A 22,045-nucleotide genomic window follows, 5' to 3' on the forward strand; every position below is an offset into this window, starting at 1 on the left:
TGTTAGTCATTTTTTATAATAAATAAAAAGAAAACAAATAGATAGAATAGACAAAGAATAGAGAACGCTAGTGTTAGAGGGTCATTTTTATAATAAATAGAAAGGAAATAGAATAGAGAATGCTGGTGTTAGAGGGTAATTTTTTTTATAATAAATAAAGCAAAGTTAATAGAATAGAAATACAATAGAGAGTGCTAGTGTTAGAAGGTGATGTTTTTCTTTATAATTAAAAAAAATAAACAAGTAGATAGTATGGAAAAAGAATAGAGAACGCTAGTGTACACAATACACAGAATTAGTTATATATGCAAGATTGTATAAAAATGGTTGAAAGGCTTTCTAGGTTTTTTTTTATTTTTTCATAAAGGCAGCATTTGTTTGATCTTGATACAAAATATTGAAATAATATTGCAATTTAAAATAACTTGTCTTTTGTAATATATTGCTAAAATGTAATTTATTCCTGTGATCAAAGCTGTATTTTCAGCATCATTACTCCAGTCTTCAGTGTCACATGATCCTTCAGAAATCATTCTATTGTGATGATTTGCTGCTCAAGAAGCATTACTTATTATTAGCAATGTTGAAAACAGTTGTACTTATTATTTGAGTAGAAACTGTATTTATTTAGTTAGTTAGTTCAAAAGAGCAGCTTTTATTTTAAATATTCTTTTAAACCATGCCAATGTTTTTTACTATCTCTTTTGGTCAATTTAAATTTTATTATTATTTATTAATTTATTTAAAAAAAAAAAAAATCTTAATGAATTTTGGTCAAATTAATGTGTGTTATTTCACTTTTCATTTTGATCAGTTCAAGTATAAATTAAGTATTATTTTCTTTGAAAAAAGTTGTCTTTTGACTGAATGAATGAGTTTAATTCATTTTGTCAAGTATTTTTATTTATTTAAAAAATGAATAATTAATACTTACAATACTTAATACAACAATATATTTTCACAAGTTTATTTTATTTGATTGTTTTATGCATTTATTTATTTTTTGTTTCACACAAGAAAGTTACACCGCGGCAGTGAGTAAATTGCACAGTTTTCTGAACCACTATTTCAAGCAGCCTAGAACCTAAATCTAAAGAGTTCCTGAAATAGTTCCACGTTGCAATTCCACATTGCCTCTTAAGTGGTCAAATTATGTGCCAAAGTCTAAGATTTGCATTTCAGACTCCTAAACAGCCTTTGTAAATCTCCGCTTGGATACCTAGGGGTCATTAGCAAGCATTTCAAGTACTCTTGAGCAGACATTCTTATGCATTGTTTGTTTTTCATTCCTCTTGAGCCTATGCTAATATCTACTGAAGCATAGGTTTTATAACATGTCCGGTTTCTTGACCGTTTCAGTGAGGAAGACCTGTGCCGAGGTGGACTACGTCTGCCGCAGTGGCCAGTGCATTCCCAAGAGATGGCAGTGCGATGGGGAACCAGACTGTGAGGATGGCTCAGACGAGAGCATCGAAATGTGCCGTGAGTCCGATTTCATCTTTAACACACCATATTTATTCAGCGGTACCATGGGTTTGTGTTCGCTGCATGAACTCTGTAAAGTGGGCTGTAAATCCCAAGTTACCTTCAAGGCTTGACCATACAATTTCCTGTTAATTTTCAACTTGAGCGAGAGTCTTTTATCTCAAATGTGGGTTATAACCTGATTCTTTGCATGTAAAGGCAGTAATTGGAAATGAGTCACTGAGATCCAAAGTGAAACTTTTCAGAAAAATCACAAGGTTTTTTTTTTTTTTTCCAGTTTCTTTTAAGCTCTGTTTGAATTAGGCTAGAATAGGTCAATTCAATAAAATACATCTGTGTTTTAGTCCTGAACAAAAGAATAATATACTCGTGTGCACTCTAAAGTTGCTTAAACTATGCTCAAATATGCTGAGAGACACACAGAAACATCTAAAAAGTGAGGGATTTTAGTCATTTTCAACATTCCTTGTAATTCTTCCCAGACAAAGTATGTCAAATATGTAAATGTGTAGTAATTAATATATACAATTAATCTGCAAAAAATATGCATAAAGTTTCTTTATTTATGCGTTGTGATACCATTATTTATTCTAATGCATATTGTTTGTTTTAATACCACTTTTGGAAAGTGTTTTATTGACCAAATAAAATAAAAAAAGTACATGAAATATGCATAAAGTATACATAAAAGTAATATATAGAATTAATTTTTCATTAATTCATTCTAATAACTTATTTATTCTAATAAATATTATTTGTTCTAATACCACTTTTGGGAAGTGTTTTATTGAAGAAATAAAATGTACATAAAATTAAAATATACATATAATTATTTATTACGCAATATTCAAATATTTGTTAATATTTGTAATCATTTTAGCTTAAGTTGATGTGTTAACCATTTATTTAGTTTTTCATGTTTCTATTTAGCTTTATTTCAGTTTACTTAAACCTATAAGTTAGTTGCAAAGGCAACATTTCTCATTTTCCTAAGTTACCTTTTTTATCTAATTTATTTAATCTTATAACTTAAATCCTATTATGCTGTTTTACAAAGTCTTGATTTTGTTTTGGGGGTGTACTAGAACAGGCTCTCATACGAGGTTGTTCGAAAAACACATTATTTTTCAAGTATTTTACATTATTACAACACCTCTCTCCCCAGTCTGGCATGAACGGCTCGAATAGTTCCTGTATCAAATGAAGGCCCGCCTTCTGAAAAGTTGAAAAAGTGAAAAAGCATAATAGCACCCCTTTAATTTCAAGTTGATGCTGAGATATTTTAAGTTTTAGTTAATAACACTGATTCAGATAATAAGACAAGTAGACAGTTGTTGAGGTCAATTGAGGCCTACTTAAAGGGATAGCTCACCCAAAACTGAACATCACCCCATGATTTACTCACCCTCAAGCCATCCTAGGTGTATATGACATTCTTCTTTCAGACGAATCCAATCGGAGTTATATTAAATAATGTCCAGGCTAATCCATGCTTTATAATGGGAGTGGGATGGTAGCCCAAAATTTGAAGTCCAAAAAATTGAACCAATCCATTATGTCCACATTATTATTCTGAAATCCTGAAGCATTTGTTGATCCCTTTGACGGCCACTTAAGATGTTTTCCTGTGTCGTCTTATTTAGGTAACATTACATGCGCTCCTCTGGAGTTCACCTGTGCCAGTGGTCGCTGTGTTTCTCGTAATTTCATCTGCAATGGTGAGGACGACTGCGGGGACGGCAGCGACGAACAGGACTGTGCTCCTTCCTCCTGCGGCCCGAGTGAAGTCCCTTGTGGGAATAATACCTGCATTCCTAGGAGCTGGCTGTGCGATGACGATGTGGACTGCCAGGACCAATCAGATGAGTCGCCAGAGCGTTGCGGCCGCAACCCCACACCGCCGGCTAAGTGTTCGCCCAGCGAGATGCAGTGCAGCTCTGGGGAATGCATACACAGGAAGTGGCGCTGTGACGGGGATCCAGACTGCAAGGACGGCAGCGACGAGAAAAACTGCTGTAAGTGTGGGTTTTGTTTTTTTGTGTATATGGCTGGAATATGTTGTCATGGAAACATCACCTTTTGTTTTCTGCATATTTTAGCTTTTTTCAAATCTATTTCAGCCTTGTATTCTAAGTGTTGTTCAAACAGGATGTTTTGTTTTATGCATATTTTAGCTTATGATATTTTCTTTTTTTTGTTTTTTGAGTTTTCTTCTGGAATATATTGTGTCATGGAAACAGCACCTTTGTTTTCTGCATGTTTTGGTCTCTGGTTTTTGGATAACTAACTGGTCTCTGTTTGTCCATGTCATTTCCAGCTGCCCGTACCTGCAGACCCGACCAGTTCAAGTGCGATGACGGCAGCTGTATCCATGGCAGCCGACAGTGCAATGGCTTCCGAGATTGTGCAGACGGCACTGATGAAGTCAACTGCAAAAACTGTGAGTCCGTTAAACTGGAAAAACATATTTTCTCAGAATACTCTACCTGGAAAAGTAACAAATATCCTTAAAATCCAAGAAAGATTTTAATAGTGCTATTAACAGGCCAGTAACATGCAAGATTATGATGTAGGCTGAATAGGAAAGTAGACAGTGGTATATAATGTCATTTAATAATATTTTAGAATTTATTCACCAGCATAAAACGTGAAGCAAACACTGCACCAAATATTGAATTAGTATGTTTTTTTGACTAGCTCACATCGTAGGGTTTTTTTTTTTTTTTAATGGACTGAAATTACTCTCCTCTTTGCTCAGTAACTCAGTGTAAAGGTCTTGACCAGTTCAAGTGTCGGAGTGGAGAGTGTATTGAGCTGAGTAAAGTGTGTAATAAGGTCCGTGACTGTCCTGACTGGAGTGATGAACCCATCAAAGAGTGCAGTAAGTACAAGTGTTTTGCTGTTCTTTTCATTACGCATTCTGACATGATCTATATATAAATTTGAAAATGTCTAAAAAAGGTCTATCAGTGCACACATAGCTTTGAACAAAATGTCGTGTATGTGTCAGAAATTTTTTTAATGTGGGTTTAGAACTGTGTAATTGCTCTGCTGGTTTCACCTAACAGAATTACATAATTACTGTTTTTAGAGTTTCACTGATATTTGACACATAATTGCCAACTTCCCCTAATGTCAGAATTAGCAAATTATAAAGTCTAACAATTATGACTTGAGTTTGAAGTATAAATAAAAAAAGCTTAGGTTTTTAACTCCGCATAACTGAATTGCACTATCAGTTCTTTTAAGTTGTCCTTGCAATCTAAAGGCTGCTTAAAGATGATTAAATGGATACAAAAAGAAAAACCAACCATAGTTTCCATGCAAATAAACAATTCAATGCAAAAAACAATCACAACTCAGTAAAATTACCTCAGCAAGCATTGTAAATGTAGGTCAATGAGACAATTTTCAGACTTTGGTCTAAGAACAGTTTTCTTGAAAAAGTTTCATTTGTGTGTAGTGCTCTGACTTGCTTAAATGCAGACTAAAGCATCATGAGTGCATCAAGAGGGAGAACCTGCAGTATAATTAGTTCACACAGTAACAGTAGTCTGTTAGACAGGGTTGTTGAGTCTGAAAGTTTGAGTAAATTGTTTCAAGCTGTCTGTTTTGACCTAAATGCTGCGTAAACGGTTCCAGTTGTTAGGGGTGTGAACGGACAATTGGACGGGTAAGAGAGATGCTGTACAGGAATTCAGGGTCATTTTAGCTCTTAAGAATGGTTTCTCAACACATTTAGGATGTTTTCACACTTGAGTCTTCTTTAAAAGACCCTTGTAATAGACCACAATGTGAATCAAGTGGAAAACATGTTGTATTCTCTAGGGTTAAATTGATAGTTCACCCAGAAATGAAAAGTTCATTTTCATTGTCATTCCAAACCAATATGACTTTTCTCTGTGGAACAAGAAAACAACCGATATTTTGAGAAGTGTCCCATACAATGGAAGTCGAAAATTTAGTTATCAGGATGTTTCTATGCATCGTGTTTGGTTGCAGACTGTCCGAGTCACTTGTGCTGTTTGTAAATCAAGTTTGAAAAGACCTCCGAAGCATAACGGATCAGAACTTTTGCTGTTGTTTTATTCAATGAGACCCTTTAGTGATATTGTCTTGTCATATGTCAGGGTTGCATTTATTAGTTGGACTTTTAAACTACTAAGTTTACTTCACGGAAGTTACTCCCTTCATGGTGTGCAGCATCAGCGGTCTGATGGCCAGCTGGTGGTTACATTCTGCATAACTGATTTTGACACCATATTTGACAATGCTTCAGTTTCTGTTAGCCTCTGGGCTTGAAAAACACTTTTTTTCCCCCCACATTTGGTCGTTATGGGATACCATGCCAAAATGACACAAAAATACACAGTTTGTGGACCGAGGACAGGAATTGTACCTGTTTTTTGCCATATTGAACAAGCACAACTAGTTGTAATCTTCGACTAGTTGATATTAGTCTCGCGTAGCCAGACCTTCAGACTGACTGCAGAAGGTCTGGGAACCACCCAAGAGGCCATATGACTGACAGGTAAAGCAACCAATCACGTTTCGTTTTGTGCCATGTCATGTTTAAGGGTGTGGAAATGTCCCCACTATAACAGACCGGTGTGTAAAACTCTTGGATGTATATTAAAGGGATAGTTCACCCAAAACTGAAAATTTGATGTTTATCTGCTTACCCCCAGGGCATCCAAGAAGCACATTGTCACAGTTGTAAACACTTTTGTTTGGCATCGAGGCATCTTTGTTTCCAGGCAGATCTTTAAACAATGTGACACACATTCAACCAATCCAGTGATGACTTCGAAACTCCTGAAGTGTTTCCAATTTTGTTTGCCATATGCATCAGACGTTCAGCCAGCAGTCCGTGGCCATGACGTCTGAGGCTAAGACCAAGTTGTCATGGGCTCAAAAAAAAAAAAAAAAAAAAAATATAGCACATTTCATACACAATGGTAATTCAAAGTGCTTTACATAAAAAGAAAAGAAAATAATAATTAAAAAAATAATCACAACAATAAAACAAGGAATTTAAATATGATTTAAACATTTATTTAAGAGGTTTAAAATGAATTTAAAACAGTTAAGAATAGAAAATGATTATAAATAAAATAGTGCAATCAGTTTGAACAAACAGTGCTCATTCAATAAATGCACAGCTAAACAGATGAGTTGAGTCTGCATTTAAATGTGACTAATGTTTTAGCACATCTGATCTCTTCTGGAAGCTGATTCCAACTGCGGGCGGCATAATAACTAAAAGCGGACTCCCCTTGTTTTGTGTGAACCCTTGGTATTTCTAACTGACTCGATCCTAATGATCTGAGTGGTCTGTTAGGTTTATATTCAGTGAACATATCTGCAATGTAATTTTGTTTTCTTCTATCTTTGTGAATACTAAAATCCCCTGCAATAGCAAAACAGTCAAACTCTGAGGAAATCATTAATAGCATTTCTGTGAACTCTTCAACAAAGGCTGGAGAGTATTTTGGAGGCCTGTCAATAATGATAAACAGAATGCATGGAGCACCTTTCAGCACAATGCCTAGATATTCAAAAGACAAGTACTGACCAAATGACACTTGCTTGCATTGATAGACATTTTTAAATAGAGCAGCTACACCTCCACCTCTCCTAACAGTCCTGCAGACACTCATGAAAGTAAAGTTAGGAGGGGCTGTTTCATTGAGGACCATTGCACTGCAGCTGTCTTCTAGCCATGTTTCGTTTCCAATACTAAGTAGCACGCTCCATGTTTTCAAACGTGATCCAAGGACATCGAGTATCACCCTGCGGGGCATTGATCATATGGAGCCCCTCTGAATTATTGATCCGTGTAAATCTGAGCATGTCATATCCGTGCATCTCCTGTGAATATGCCACATTGAAATTCCAAGTGTGTAATGCAGCCATCCACCATTTGTTTTAGATATGAATGAATGCCTGCTCAATAATGGAGGCTGCTCGCACATCTGCCGCGACCTGACGATTGGCTACAAGTGTGACTGCACGCCAGGACTCCAGCTCATCGATCGCAAGACCTGCGGTGGTATGAATAGCCACATGTGCTGTTCAAATGTAGTCAGAAAAATGACTAGTATTGATTATCTTGGGTCCTGAAAATGGATCTTTGTTCTTCAACAGGAACTAAGACTATGATTGTTTCTCCACAGATGTCAATGAGTGCCTCAACCCTGGTATATGCAGTCAAATATGTATAAATCTTAAAGGAGGATACAAATGTGAGTGTCACGATGGCTACCAGATGGACCCCACGACTGGAGTGTGCAAGGCTGTAGGTAAGCTAGTCACGGTGAAATTCACTTGGAATTCAACCCTGTTTTAGCTTGGCTGATTTTCTACAAATGGTGATTTGGATTGGTTTCCCATCTAAACAAGAAAACCATTGAAAATGTAATGCACACCTGTGGTAACAGTGCAGTTTATTTTCAGTAATTCAAACATGCAGAATCAGTGATGCTACATGTTCACAACAGACCAAAGCATCCCAGTAACTTTGATCTCTGGCATTTATGGTACCCTCTTTTTGCATTTCTAGGTAAAGAGCCCTGTCTTATTTTTACCAATCGAAGAGATATCCGTAAACTAGGACTGGAGCGGCGTGAATATACTCAGATTGTGGAGCAGCTGCGGAACACCGTAGCTGTAGATGCTGACTTCGTTCAGCAGACAATATTCTGGGCTGACCTGGGGCAGAAGGCAATTTTTAGGTAAGCGTTGGGTCTCTGTCGACTTGGCCTGAAGGCAGCAACTTTAAACTAGAGCAACATTATATGAGAACTACTGTAGGACTAGGAATTTGTGCATAAATGTTAGCAATGTTGTTGTCCTTCCAACCACTTGGATGGCTTAACCCATATTTGCCTGGTGATTCCCCCCCCCCACAGCACAGTATTGGATAAGCAGGAGGCAAGTCATATGAAAGTGATTGACAATGTTCAGATGCCTGTTGGGATTGCAGTGGACTGGATTTACAAAAACATCTACTGGTCAGACCTGGGCAGTAAGAGTATAACAGTGGCCAACTTCAATGGGACCAAGAGGAAAGTACTCTTTAACAGCGGCCTGAAGGAACCAGCCTCTATTGCTGTAGATCCTCTATCAGGGTAATTTGATTATCAAAACATTTCCGCTGCTTTCTAAAAGTTTCCTAATTTTCAGATGTGCTCAGTTAAAACTTTTTGAAAGTGGTCCTCTGGTTTGAGGTAATATAAAGTTCAGATAATTGCATCCTTGTCCTTCAATTACAGGTTCCTGTATTGGTCAGACTGGGGCGAGCCAGCTAAGATTGAGAAGTCTGGTATGAATGGGATTGACAGACAGGTCCTGGTAGAGACAGACATTCAGTGGCCCAATGGAATCACTCTTGGTGCGTAATGTTTAGCATGATGTTTGTTACTTTAATTTACTTGAACCAGTAAGGCAGGAGTAGCCAACCCTGCTCCTGGAGGGGCTACCTTTCTGCAGATTTCAGTTCCAGTGAACAGACCAACCGATTATTTAATCATCCTGAACACTTTGGTTCAAGTGTATTTGATTAGGGTTGGAGCTAAACTCTGCTGAATGGTAAACCTCCAAGAGTAGGGTTGGCTACCCCTGCAATAAGGGTATCCTCCTGCTATTCCACAAGTTAGTGGCATTTGCTAAGTCAATTGCTATTGTTCATACTTTGGGTTAGGGCAGGATGTGTCAAACTCTGCTCCTGAAGGTCCACAATCCTGGAGAGTTTAGTTCCAACCCTGCTTCAACACACCTGTTTGTAGTTCAAGCTGTTTTGAAACTGAACTCTGCAGGACTCTGGCCCTTTCAGGAGTGGAGTTAAACATCTATGGGTTTGGAGTTTGTGGAAGCATGTGGACTTTGGTTTGGACATTTGGACAATTTCTGCTTGGTAGATGATACGACAGGTGAAAAATTTAAAGAATATGCTAGAGGATAGGTGTCAAATTCACTTTCTAGAGGGCCACAGTCCTGCAGATGTTTTGATGTGACCCTGCAACAACATATCTGCCTTTTACCTGGCAGAATTAGTATTTAGGTAATTCTGGAGGCTTTGCTTAGCTGGTTTGGGTGTTTTTAATTAGGGTTAATGCTAAACTCTAAAGGACGGTGGTCCTCCAGGAAAATTAAGGGGTGGGATCTGTTGACTTTGGCATTGTGTGACCAACTAGCAACCAGCCAGAATCATGAATTATCCCCTGACCATTACTCTTGTCTTGTAGATCTGATCAAGGGCCGACTCTACTGGGTGGATTCAAAGCTGCACATGCTTTGTAGTGTAGACTTGAATGGAGACAACCGCCGGAAGGTGCTGCAGTCACCGGACTACCTGGCCCACCCTTTTGCCCTTACTGTTTTTGAGGTACACCAACTAGATCAATTGCAACTGCCAACTACAATGGATCCATAGTAGTATCAAATTATGCTATACGGAAGCATTTGGTGATCTGTTTTAACACAGTTTGTTTTCTCTGTACCCCATTTCAGGATCGAGTGTTCTGGACAGACGGTGAGAATGAGGCAATCTACGGTGCAAACAAGTTCACAGGATCTGATGTAACTCTGCTGGCCAGCAACCTCAATGAACCCCAAGACATCATTGTGTACCATGAGCTAATTCAGCTGTCTGGTGTGTCCTGAATTTATCTTGAACAGTAGCAACAACATGTTTTGCTGATTCTGTGACTCAAAAGCCTGTGTAGAGGGAACAGAAACCTTAAAATCTTAGAGCTCTGATTTGATCTTGAAGAGTCTAGTGAGATGTTGGCAGTAACCAGATACTGTTGTTTTCTTAAACCAGGGACCAACTGGTGTAATGAGAAGTTGGAGAATGGAGGCTGTTCCTTCATGTGCCTGCCAGCTCCACAAGTTAACAAACATTCCCCTAAATTCACCTGCGTGTGTCCTCAAGGTCAAACACTCGCCTTGGATGGCCTGCGCTGCAGACCAGGCACGTAACTATCACTTTGTATCAAAATTATATATTGCTGATCAAGCTTTCATTTGCATTGTTAATTTTGTGTGTGTGTGTGGACCATTCATTTTTGTTTTCATTCATGATCCATCATTTTTGGATGTCTTTGGACAGTGTTCTGACTGCTGCGCTAAAAACAAGTTGCACAAATTACCTTAAATCTAAGAATTAGCCATTTTATTGCTATGGCTCTGTATTGCTCTCTTATCACAGAGGCACCTACTGCCGCCCCCCGAGATGTAGGGAGGGTGACCCCTCACCCCAGTCACCCTAAAGGTAAAGCAGTTATTAGGACGTTAACTGCATGTGTATGGAGATCAATGCCTTTGATTTGCTTACCACCATAATAATAGATGGCTTCACAGTTGAATCTGTAGAAGTGGCACGTTAACATTTCCTTCAAGCTTGCATTGAGGTAGGCTGATGGGTGTGATTACTGACCTATTAATAAAATCAATACTATGAGGTTTTGGGAACTTAAATATCCCACAATATGTGCTCATATTAGCAGGTATTAGTTAAAGTATTTGTGAAATTTCTTGAATATCTACTGGTTGCAACTCAGATCTGCTGCTTAATTTCTGCTTAAACTTTAGGTACCTTTAAGGAAAATATTATTGACTGTCGTTTGGATTATTTGTAGCATGCATTTTGAAGAAAATGACAATGGAACATGTTAATGTGGAAAATGGAAAAGGAGCCTCCAGTGTTTATACTCATAAACGTAATTTTGTTTTAAAGCATCTGCAATACCGAAGGTTGCCTCTGAACCAGTTTGGGCTGGTAAGGCTAGTTGCCTCCCATATACTTTAATCTAAATCTGGAATTAAAACCATAACTGTAGTCTTTAACACTGCATTTAGAATAGAAAAACCTTCCCATTCTAAATAACATGACTGGAAATAGTGGCTGTGAAAGTGTTTGTCTATTTATTTAAGAAGTTACATTTCATCCATTTGCTTCTGCTTGTCTGCTTACACCCTCATATCCAAACTTCATTTACACCATTACTCGAATATTATCTCGCTTGGCTGACTCTTGATGTAGTTTGTTTTGGTCTTTTACATTTGATTTTTTTTCAACATCTCTCTTTCTTTTTTTATTATTAGAAGGAAACATAAGCACCTCCATACATGAAGTAAATTCATCAGCCAAAGGATCTGCTGCTGCCTGGGCTATTCTACCTGTGTGTAAGTACATTGTTTCTACTCCTGTAATGTTTAATAAACATTTGCATTATTTATGAGAAATTTAAGAGAACTAATGAAATCCAAATTTTGAAGCTTTTATTCTTTTTTTTTTTTTAAATTCAAGTCATCTATATGTCAGTGTAGTCCTAAAAGCGGACTAATCTTTAGCAGATTGACTTGTACTACACCTGTTTTTGTCCAATCAAATGCTAGGTAGAATGAAAGTATCCCCCTTGACAAGTTTCTTGGCTGTGATGTAATAACAGCCATTTAGCTATTAAAAACATTAAAGCAGGAAGTTTGGGCATGTCACACAGGAAAGAAAAATGCATTTGTCAGGACATTTTTGGAGTCACTTTTACATATTTGCTGGAACATTTTCACTGTCCCTACAGTCAAGTTGTTATAGAGTTATTCAGTTCATTGTTCTTTGCCTACAGTGTTATTGGCCATGGCTGCTGCGGGTGGTTACTTAATGTGGCGCAACTGGCAGATAAAAAATAAGAAGAGCATGAACTTCGATAATCCAGTATATCTGAAGACCACAGAGGAAGACCTCAATATCGATATCAGCAGACACAGCGCTTCTGTAGGCCACACGTACCCTGCTGTGAGTAGTGCATATTCAGCATAGTCATTATCTGTGGTTTCAGATTAATGAAACCATAGATTTGTCATCTTGTCTACATTAGAAATATGGGATTTTTTTTTTTTTTTTTTTTAAAGGAAGAATTTCTTTTGAGCTATTCTCTCTGCTGTTCTGTAATGCCGAAAGTAAAGAGTGGCAATTAGTTCTGGGATTATTTGGTTTTGGAAGCATTTATATTTTATGCCAGACAACAGTTTCAATTTGCTAAATGCTTAGTTTTTCTAACGGGCTGTAATGCTTCTGGACTTTCAGTCCCCTAATTTTCTTGTTGTCTTTCTGCAGATTTCAATGGTAAACACAGAAGACGACTTGTCATAACCCAAGCTCCCACAATGCTCCAGTTTATTTACTAGCCACTTGGCACCAATGGCAACTGCTGCCGTTTCAGCGGTTTTCACAACCAGCTGCCTTCTGAAGTGCATTTCCAAGTGTTTTTTTTTTTTTTTCTCTCCAAATGTCATTTGTGGTACGAGAAAGTATGTGCACCCTGCTCATGCTGAGTGCGCTCCAAAAGCATCAAGGAATTCTGAGGGTCTGGGTTTTTACCTTCACATACACCATAACGGCCCCAAAATGATTCAACAGCCTTAATTCCTATTTACAAGGATGACAGCATAGCTGGAGACCGAGAATGCAGATTAGATGGCCAGTAGTGTGTGTGTGGACGCCTGAAATATTTAAATGAAAATGCATATTTTAGATGACCATGTCTTTAAAGTGCAAGTTTCTTTCTTTCTGTTTTCCTAAAGGACATTGTTTCCCAGAGATGCATTATTATGAAGCTTTGTGTGTCTTTCTGGGTTTGAAAAAGCTCTATAGGGAAAAGTGCTGTTACAACATTTGTAAAACATTGTATATATCCCTCTCTGGAAAACATAATCAGGATTCCTCAAGCACTTTGATCAAATGTTCCTCTGTAAATAAGATTGTATACATTTGACTGAGACAATTTTGCTATGGTTGGGCACTGTACCAGGGTAGAGGAAAATGTATTTAAAAAATGAAGTTTGTTAAAACTATTTTGTATGTTTGTGTGCTGTTCCTGTGACCTTTTTATAGCAGTGTGCAGGGGAACAAAATGTTCTGTATTGTGAAAAGGAAACATTTGCAAACGTAAAATAAAATTAAAGTTTAAAATAAGTTTCTTTTTTGGTTTAAATGAAAATTAACCTTATGCTTGAATATTTAATTGCATATATTCCATCGTTTTTATAGGCTCCCTTGAGACTAGGTTAGGGTAACGGTAGGATTTGAGCCAGACTCAAATTCTGGTCTCATGCACTTAAAGCTACACTGAATTCAGAATGATAGCATTTATATGCACTCATGTAATTCCCATCAATTTCAGAATTAGTGGTAAACTCTAGACTTCCTTAAGTGTTGTTAACTAAGGGCTACAATGATGTCAACCCAAAATGGCCACCCTCAACCTCCGAATCAGCTAACTGTGAGCCTGCTCACATGAAGTCAGCAACACAACACCAATCATTTAATGTAACTATAATAAAATCATTTAATTAAGACACTGAAATATAATATTTAAATGTACTTAAAGTCAATGTTTTTGTTAAAAATGATCCAAAATCAATTTTTGGGCAAGTACATAACCAGCCAGTGTTCAAAACTATCTCCTTACTTTAGCCCGATTCATAACGGTAAGCTTGTAATAATGTTTTCTAATTTGAGTGGTACTGGTAGGCTTACGCTGGAAATACAAGCATGTCGCCGTACGTCTTTGCGTCATCTCTGTAAACATAAAGAAGGAGTCCCGGCTAGTAGACTATATCGCATGTGAGGATGCTGCAGGTGGCGGATCATTTATAGCCTTTTCTCACGCCAGTGTTCAAAACTATTTACATAAACATAAAGAAGGAGACCAGGCTAGTAGGCTATATCGCACATGAGGATGCTCCAGGTGGCGGATCATTAATAGCCTTTTCTCACAGCAGCTGGAATAATTCAACTCATCATTTTGATTGTGGATTGTAATCCAGAAAGGTCCATACGACAATCATCAGTGACAACTGGAGATCCACCCGTAGTCACCAGAAGTCTGCAGGTAATGCTAATACACACAGCTGATGTTAACATTAACATTTTGAGAACAAAGTATAACAATAATTTGCATGGTTTGATGTGATATGAGTTAAGTGATCATTAGATTTAATCGCCATTTGGCAGCGTGATGTAATGCTTTTTTTCCTCAGTTGGTCAGAACAAAAGTGGCAGACTTATTAATTGTTCAGATGACATTTTCCGGTGAAAATTCTTATTTGGGTCATACTTCCCAAGACGTAGAATCTGTGATTTCGAAGTACAGTGAATATCCACACCGGTGCGGTGACTGACAGCCACACATCAACTCAAAACATCAGATTCATCCACGCTGAGGAGCCATGCCGGTGCACAACCCACGTAAAGATGAGAATTCCGCAAATAACTGCAATTGCAGGTTTCAAACAGAGATGGTGACAGAGGCAAAACTTACGGACTGCAGCTTTAAAAAATGCTCTGCATTGTGCAAAATTATAACAAATTAGTACTGATGCTTTAAAATTCTTTTCTATTGGTATGTCTCCTCATTTATCAATAATGTGAACATCAACAGCTCCAAGAACTCCAGGAAAGCCCACAATCCTCTCAAAAGTGGCTTGTTTTTGCTGCATGGTTGGATGGTCAGTTGGAAAGTCAATGAACTGCCATATAGCAGTGGCCAAAAGTGATGTCTGGCCTAGGAAATTTGACATCTTCACCTTTAATTCAAAAAATGTGTTAAAGATTTTGTAAGCATACTGCATAGTTAAACTTAAATTCAATTGTTTTATTTGTGATAACGCAATGAAACATGCCAAATTGTGCAGTCATAATATCTGCCCATGCTGTCATACAAAGAAATTATGAACACAGACAAAAACAAGAGAAGACCAATGAAATATTAATAACTGTAGTCAATGCCAGTTTTGCCAATTTAGCCATTTTTTTTTTTTGCGACATCCTCACCCCTTTTGAAACTTTTTTCAAAAGCCTAGCAGCAAATCAATTTCTTGGACAAACCTTATCTAGATTCCGAGACTCTCCCAGTGATCTATATTTATTTATATAGATCAGTGAACTCGCAATTATGACGTCATCTAGCAACATTTAGCGACCCGTTTTAGCTATTTTCAATTAAAAGCATTTGGCTACGCTGGTCAGTGTTTTTTCCTTGTATTTTGATGGTTTAAGTGAAATGTAGCGTCATAAAAATTACTTTTGGCCATTATTGTGTTTGGTGGGGTTAGTACCACAACAGTGCTTTTTAAGATCTTACTATCCTATGCTGCATTTTTTCCAGTTTTCCAGCAAAAAAAAAAAAAGTAATTACTATCATTTCTGCAGTTAGAGCATTGATTTGTAGTAAACTTCTTACTTTCAAAAAGTAAATTCCTGTAAATAAATCTCTTTCCTACAAAAGATACAAAAATAATTGACATCTTGACGATCAAGTTTGTATCTTTTTATCAACTCCATATCATCATATAACTCCAATACATCATATCTTTGTTGGAAAGTGTGTGCAATATCCTCATATTCTATTGGAGATTGGTGAATGTACGGCAATGAAATACATCAGGGTTGGTGGAGAGAGTCTGGAAGAGGATCATAGCATTTAAACCTTTAAGCACTCAGATCCTCTCTGTCAGCAACATTAGTTGGTGCTGCTTCCTGCAGTTGCTCAGGGGTCTGACTCAGAGGTATTAGAGGCATCTAATGCCTCTACACCCCCAGTAACCTGTGCATCTGCCAGGCTGAGAGGACATTGGCACCATGATCAAGCTTAAACGCAGGAGGCAAAGCCTTTTTCCCAATTATAAACTTGGGGTCTCAGTCCCTGCTCCCAAGGATCCAGAGGATTCTGAGCTTCCTTTTGGTCAACACAACTGGGTAAAACCATGGAATTCGATGCAGGAATTAAGTAAGGATATATATGACATCTATGCAGAGTATGAAGACGATGAAGAAGAGAGGTTGATGTCGACCCCCAGTAAACTGTCCTCTTTGACTAAGAACTACATGCTGAACATCAACGTAGGAGGCAAGGTCTACCAGATCTCTTACAGGGTAGCAGCAAAATATCCCAAGACAAGAATTGGCCGACTTGCAACGTATACGGACCACAACAGGAAACTCGATCTCTGTGATGAGTACACTGTCCAAAACAATGAGTTTTTCTTTGACAGGGATCCAGACATCTTCCACAACATCTTCAACTTCTATAGGACTGGAGTTCTCTGGATCAAAGATGAATTGTGCCCACGCAATTTTTTGGAGGAGATCAACTACTGGGGTGTTCGTATCAAGAACACCCATCGCTGCTGCCGCATTTCGTTCGAGGAACGGCAAGATGAACTCAATGAACAGCTGAAGGTACAACGGGAACTCGAGGCAGAGGTGGAAACTGAGGAGCATGAGGACTTGTTTCAGGATATGGCTTTCGGTCATACACGTTTCCTCATTTGGAACATGATGGAGAAGCCCTTCTCATCGGTCACAGCCAAGCTCATGGCAGTGGCATCCAGTTTCTTCGTTCTGGTATCACTCGTGGCTATGACTCTCAATACGGTAGAGGAAATGCGATATACGACGACCACCGGCCAGCTGAGCAGGAAGACCTCCTGTGAGTATGTTGAGACTTTCTGCATTGCATTTTTTACCATGGAATATCTGCTCCGGCTTGTGTCCACACCCGATCTCAAACGCTTTGGAAGGAGCATGCTGAATGCTGTGGACCTGATTGCAATCCTTCCATTATATCTTCAAATGATCTTAGAGTGTTTTGAGAATGAAGACTATGGGAAACATGGTAGCGATATTGAGACTGTAGGACGGGTTGGTAAATTGGGGCAAGTTCTCCGCATCATGCGTCTCATGAGGATATTTCGTATCCTAAAACTAGCACGTCACTCAACTGGACTTCGAGCTTTTGGCTTCACACTCCGGCAATGCTACCAACAAGTGGGCTGTCTTTTCCTCTTCATTGCAATGGGAATTTTCACGTTCTCTGCCATGGTCTATACCGTAGAGCATGATATGCCTCAAACAAACTTCACCAGTATTCCACATGCATGGTGGTGGGCAGCTGTAAGTACACGTTTTTTCAAGTTTATTTCTGGCATAAGTGGTACTTTGGTGGTACTTCGGTATCGTGATGGTATCAGGAGATAATGCAATGATACTTTAGTATACACCATGGTACTGAATGATTATCCATATACTATGGGATATACATGGTACTCCAAAATACTTCTATGATTATGATGGTATATCTAAGGTACATGTCCAAAAATCATTGTAATATCATGATAGTTTCTTCTTTCTGTAAAGTACTGACAGAACCGGAGTACCTGGTGTCTGTCTGCTATAATGCTATTAAATGCTTCCTCACAACTGTGATAAGTGGAGTACTGCATCTGTCGTCAATGTGTAATCCCATAATGCGCTTCTTTAGAATGATGTTGTTTATTTTTGGCATATGAGAATCAGTGACTGATTTTTTATTAAATCTTAAAAGATTGTGCGTCTTTAGTCCATTTTACTGGCACACTCAAGTATTTCTCATGCATTTTTTCCACAGGTGAGCATCTCCACTGTGGGCTATGGCGACATGTTTCCAGAGACTCCTCTGGGCAGGATTTTTGCATTTGCGTGCATCTCGTTTGGAATTATTCTCAACGGCATGCCAATCTCCATCCTGTTCAATAAATTCTCAGACTACTATTCAAAGCTGAAAGCCTATAAATACACCTCCTCTTTAAAGAATCGTGGCAAAGTGAGGTTTGTGAAAAGGGCTGCGAAGAAGGTTTCCGAATGTTTTTAGGTTGCCATGTGCTGACCTACACTTTCCATCCACGGACTGATTTTTAATTCATGGACTTGGTGGTCTTCTTTTCCAAACCAACCAGACCAATTAAGTAACTGTCTTCAAACAAATTAGCCACTGCTTGCTTTTGTGCTGCTGGATACATGCATATTGGGAAACCTTTGTACTATAAACAAAAGCCATTTCTTTTAAAACGAACCAACGTTCGTTTTTAGGCTGCTCTTACAAGGATGCCGTTAATAAATACTTGCCTTGGCACAACTATTTAATTGTCTACGATCAATTGTTTCATATTATTACTTTATGGCACAGTAAAAATCTAGTTTTTTTTTTTAAACAATGTCATTAAAAAGAACCATTGCTACCACTATGGGCAATGTTAAAACAAAAGGAAGTAATTCAGGGTAGACAAACACTGCTTCAAATAATCAGTTGAAGGTTTTAATATCTGGCTGAACACAAGCTCAGCTTCAATACTTTTTTTATATATCTATGTATAATTTTGTATAGGCATTTGTGTAAGTTTCAATCAAGAAAAGCCAATTTATGATTTACATCAACTGGCTTCCTCTGGAAGCACTCTGAGCAGGACAGATTGCAAACAGATTTCCTATAAGGTTAACTTCTGTACTGGCAGGGCTATTTGGCAACAACTTACAGTGCTTTAAAAAAATCAGAACTGACATCCTCACTACAATAGCTTGGTGTGCTGTGTGACAATTACAAAAACTTGTTGATTTAATAAAGGGTGGCCACTGCGACGTCCATAAGAATGTAGACAACTAGAATGTAATTAAATCTGAAAAGCATGCTCATGCAGGCATTGATAATCCTTGAAAGATTAATCCTTGGGGATCATTGAAGTCCCAAGGACAGATGGAAGTAGAGCAGGGCTACAAAATTAATTTTCAAGCACGCATACATGCCTCCATATTCAAAACTACCATTTTTATATTTTATCTCTATATTTTTTATTTTTGGGTGAAACCCAAAATAAAATTTTCTTTATTTTGAAAAGAAAGATTGTACTATTTCTACTATTACTACTATTCTATTATTATAATTATTATTTACATACAAGCTAATATAAAATATTCTTCAAAAGTAATTCATTCAGAATCTGCATTACATTTCTAGTTAATGCATTAATGTATAGAAATCTCTGGATTGTATATCACCTCAAAAATCAAAAGACAAAATGTATAAAAAGAGTCGTATGTCCGTTGTTACATTTTCATAATTAAGCACATTTCCTCCTAAGTTTCTCGTAATAGAAGTGAAAATCAGAATTGACATTTTTTTCATCAGCATATATTAACTGTTGTGCAAGAAATATCATCATAGCATTTCTGTCCACATTATAGCATAATTTGCTTAATTTTCATGAAAATGTTTCCATTGATTTTTGGGGTGAAATATAACCTGTATAGACATGTTCTTGATTGGTTTCACGAGATTAAAAAGAAAAATAATAATAAAATAAACAATTTTTGTGTGTTTTGTATTTACATACATCAGCATATAAATTCACAATTAAAAATGAAAAAAAACTAACAAAACAACTGATTTGGCAGATCAGGCCAGTTTTTCAAGCAGAACCTCAACTCCTTTCGAGTTCTGGATCTTCTGTAGTTCAGGAAGGATGGATTTCAGCATAACTTTCACTTCTTCAGCAACACTTTCATCTGCACTCTGGAGAAGGCTGTGGAAACGCAATGAAAACCCAAAAAAGCAGCCGAAACCTCAAATACAATTAACCAATTCACAGATCCACTCATACGTTAAACGTGACTCTGCATACAGCAGGGGGTTCATTTATTTTCTATTTGATTGGTGGGAAAATGGCATCAGAATAAACAAACAGTCTAGGCTAAAAATATAAAGAAACATCTCTCACTGCTTAAAGTCTTAGGGAGATTATAAGAGGTCACGCACAAAGACTGAGGCTGAGATGGGGAGTGGAAAGAACCCATAATCCTTTGCGGCATGTAACTCAAGGGTTTGCCTGCGTCAATGGCAGCTGGGAGCCACAGTTTAGCCCTTTATTAGCATACAGACAACAGCATAGAATAATGAAGCAGGACTGTGGCAGATGTGCTTAACCTAAAGCTCATGGTAGGGAATTCCTCCAGCTAATAATCATGGTTTAAAAGACAGCGTGATGGAAAAGCAGCAAATTTGCTGCGATAGAGAGCTTGGGATGTCATAGTATAAGCACTTTTGGAGGCTTTGTAAAGGAGGGGCTTTAAACATGAATGATTGTACAGGGATGTTCTTCTGTGTGTATTCAGTATTTAACCAGCGCTCACAGAACAATGGCTGCTGTGCTATTTTACGCCCACCAATTCAAAAGCAAGGTTTCTATCTTACCAGAGTGCATAAAAGGGAGTGTATTTTGTTATTTTTAGATCCATTCATTTGTGGAGGTCATAAACTTACCAACAAAGAACAATGGCACCACGGTTGACTGAAGCCCACGTCTTGAGGTTCTCCAACCCCACCTTCTCCAGAAGAATCCTGGAAAAACGCTCTGGGGAATAAAATAAGTCAGGACAGGCCAGTAAAACATTTGTTCGCATTGGAAAACTGTTCAATTGGTTTTTATTAGCAAGTTTACATAAAGAAAATGACTTCTAAGAATGGAAAAGGAAATCCAAAAGTATTCTCAAAATTCCCATCAAGCTTTTAAACTCAAAGCTGTGACCCATGACGCGAGTGTGTCAGGGTTTGACATTTTGTACTTGCCTTCTCTCTCTGCCGCCTCCATCTTAACATCCTGCTCAATCAACCATTTCAACACCAGATGACCAGCGGGGTGTTCTGCCATATGAAGCTACAGGAAACACAATTATCAAACCATTACCATAAAAAAATAAATAAATAAAACCTGAAACCCTGTAATGCTCCGAAAATTTCTAAAAAAACAAAAACAAACAAAAAAATAGACTTCAGAATAAAGACCCATTACTTAATGCATTAACTAACATTAACTAATAAGCAATACCTCTGCTTCAGTATTTATTAATCTTTGCTATTGTTAAAAATAAAACCTGAAACCCTGTAATGCTCCGAAAATTTCTAAAAAAACAAAAAAACAAAAAAAAAATAGACTTCAGAATAAAGACCCATTACTTAATGCATTAACTAACATTAACTAATAAGCAATACCTCTGCTTCAGTATTTATTAATCTTTGCTATTGTTAGTTAATAAAAATACAACTGTTTATTGTTAGTTCACATTAGCTCAAGACCATTCAATAATATGAACAGATAGTTTAGTTTGGGGACCAATTCTCACAATTAACTATGACTTTTGCCTCAATGAACTCCTAATCTAGTTAGTAAGGTAGTTGTTAAGTTTAAGAGATCAAAAATATGGTCATGCAGAATGAAGTATTAATGTGTTTTGTAAGTACTAATAATGCATGCTAATAAGCAACTAGTTAATAGTGAGAACTGGTCTCTAAAGTGTTACCATCAATTTTGAAATTAAGATGAACAAATGCTTTAGAAGTATTTTCACTGTTAGTTTGTGCCATAGGCCTGCCGCAATAATCAATATATCGACTTATCGCGCAATATATGTACATGACCTCAATAATTTTTGGTGACGCAATATATCGCCCATTATATTTACTTAAAAATGAATGTCACCATGTTTTGTACATTCCACTTGCGCCTGTGTTTTTTGCAGCTTCTCGTACATAACGTGGTGTAGTCATGAGGTGCTAGTTCAAATTAAAAAAAAAGTTTAATCTGCAGATATGGCCTTGTTTAGGGATCTGTGCCTTTGTGCATACGGACATCCGACTGCTAAGTAGTGATTGTGTTTTTCAGCAATAGTGTGCACCCTTCATTTACA

General features: G+C 37.6%; 3 protein-coding genes across 3 annotated transcripts in view; 2 read left to right on the forward strand and 1 right to left on the reverse strand.

Moving 5' to 3' along the window:
• The window catches only part of LOC107726544 (very low-density lipoprotein receptor-like), a 21,599-nt gene extending 8,129 nt beyond the window's left edge, over positions 1 to 13,470 (forward strand). The window contains exons 3-19 of the mRNA XM_016536172.1: positions 1,360 to 1,482; positions 3,129 to 3,500; positions 3,803 to 3,925; positions 4,244 to 4,366; positions 7,418 to 7,537; positions 7,662 to 7,787; positions 8,048 to 8,219; positions 8,397 to 8,615; positions 8,760 to 8,878; positions 9,732 to 9,871; positions 9,997 to 10,138; positions 10,310 to 10,459; positions 10,697 to 10,759; positions 11,225 to 11,266; positions 11,593 to 11,673; positions 12,114 to 12,283; positions 12,605 to 13,470. Coding sequence (XP_016391658.1) covers positions 1,360 to 1,482; positions 3,129 to 3,500; positions 3,803 to 3,925; positions 4,244 to 4,366; positions 7,418 to 7,537; positions 7,662 to 7,787; positions 8,048 to 8,219; positions 8,397 to 8,615; positions 8,760 to 8,878; positions 9,732 to 9,871; positions 9,997 to 10,138; positions 10,310 to 10,459; positions 10,697 to 10,759; positions 11,225 to 11,266; positions 11,593 to 11,673; positions 12,114 to 12,283; positions 12,605 to 12,640 — 2,321 coding nt within the window. The 3' untranslated portion in view covers positions 12,641 to 13,470. The remainder of the gene's footprint in view (positions 1 to 1,359; positions 1,483 to 3,128; positions 3,501 to 3,802; positions 3,926 to 4,243; positions 4,367 to 7,417; positions 7,538 to 7,661; positions 7,788 to 8,047; positions 8,220 to 8,396; positions 8,616 to 8,759; positions 8,879 to 9,731; positions 9,872 to 9,996; positions 10,139 to 10,309; positions 10,460 to 10,696; positions 10,760 to 11,224; positions 11,267 to 11,592; positions 11,674 to 12,113; positions 12,284 to 12,604) is intronic.
• Positions 13,471 to 15,889: 2,419 nt separating this feature from the next.
• On the forward strand, positions 15,890 to 18,446 carry LOC107726563 (potassium voltage-gated channel subfamily V member 2-like). Its single transcript, XM_016536192.1, has 2 exons — positions 15,890 to 17,443; positions 17,937 to 18,446. Exons 1-2 carry the CDS (start codon positions 16,130 to 16,132, stop codon positions 18,177 to 18,179), a joined length of 1,557 nt encoding a protein of 518 aa, XP_016391678.1. The 5' UTR covers positions 15,890 to 16,129; the 3' UTR covers positions 18,180 to 18,446.
• A 987-nt stretch (positions 18,447 to 19,433) lies between these two features.
• The window catches only part of LOC107726546 (pumilio homolog 3-like), an 8,811-nt gene continuing 6,199 nt past the window's right edge, over positions 19,434 to 22,045 (reverse strand). Inside the window, exons 11-12 of the mRNA XM_016536173.1 lie at positions 20,622 to 21,015; positions 19,434 to 19,884 (exon numbers count right to left, since the gene is read on the reverse strand). Of these exons, the coding sequence (XP_016391659.1) occupies positions 20,860 to 21,015 (156 nt within the window). The 3' untranslated portion in view covers positions 19,434 to 19,884; positions 20,622 to 20,859. The remainder of the gene's footprint in view (positions 19,885 to 20,621; positions 21,016 to 22,045) is intronic.

This window comes from Sinocyclocheilus rhinocerous, unplaced genomic scaffold (genome assembly GCF_001515625.1).
Source record: "Sinocyclocheilus rhinocerous isolate Xijiao unplaced genomic scaffold, SAMN03320098_v1.1 scaffold726, whole genome shotgun sequence".
In the NCBI taxonomy this organism is placed as follows: domain Eukaryota; kingdom Metazoa; phylum Chordata; class Actinopteri; order Cypriniformes; family Cyprinidae; genus Sinocyclocheilus; species Sinocyclocheilus rhinocerous.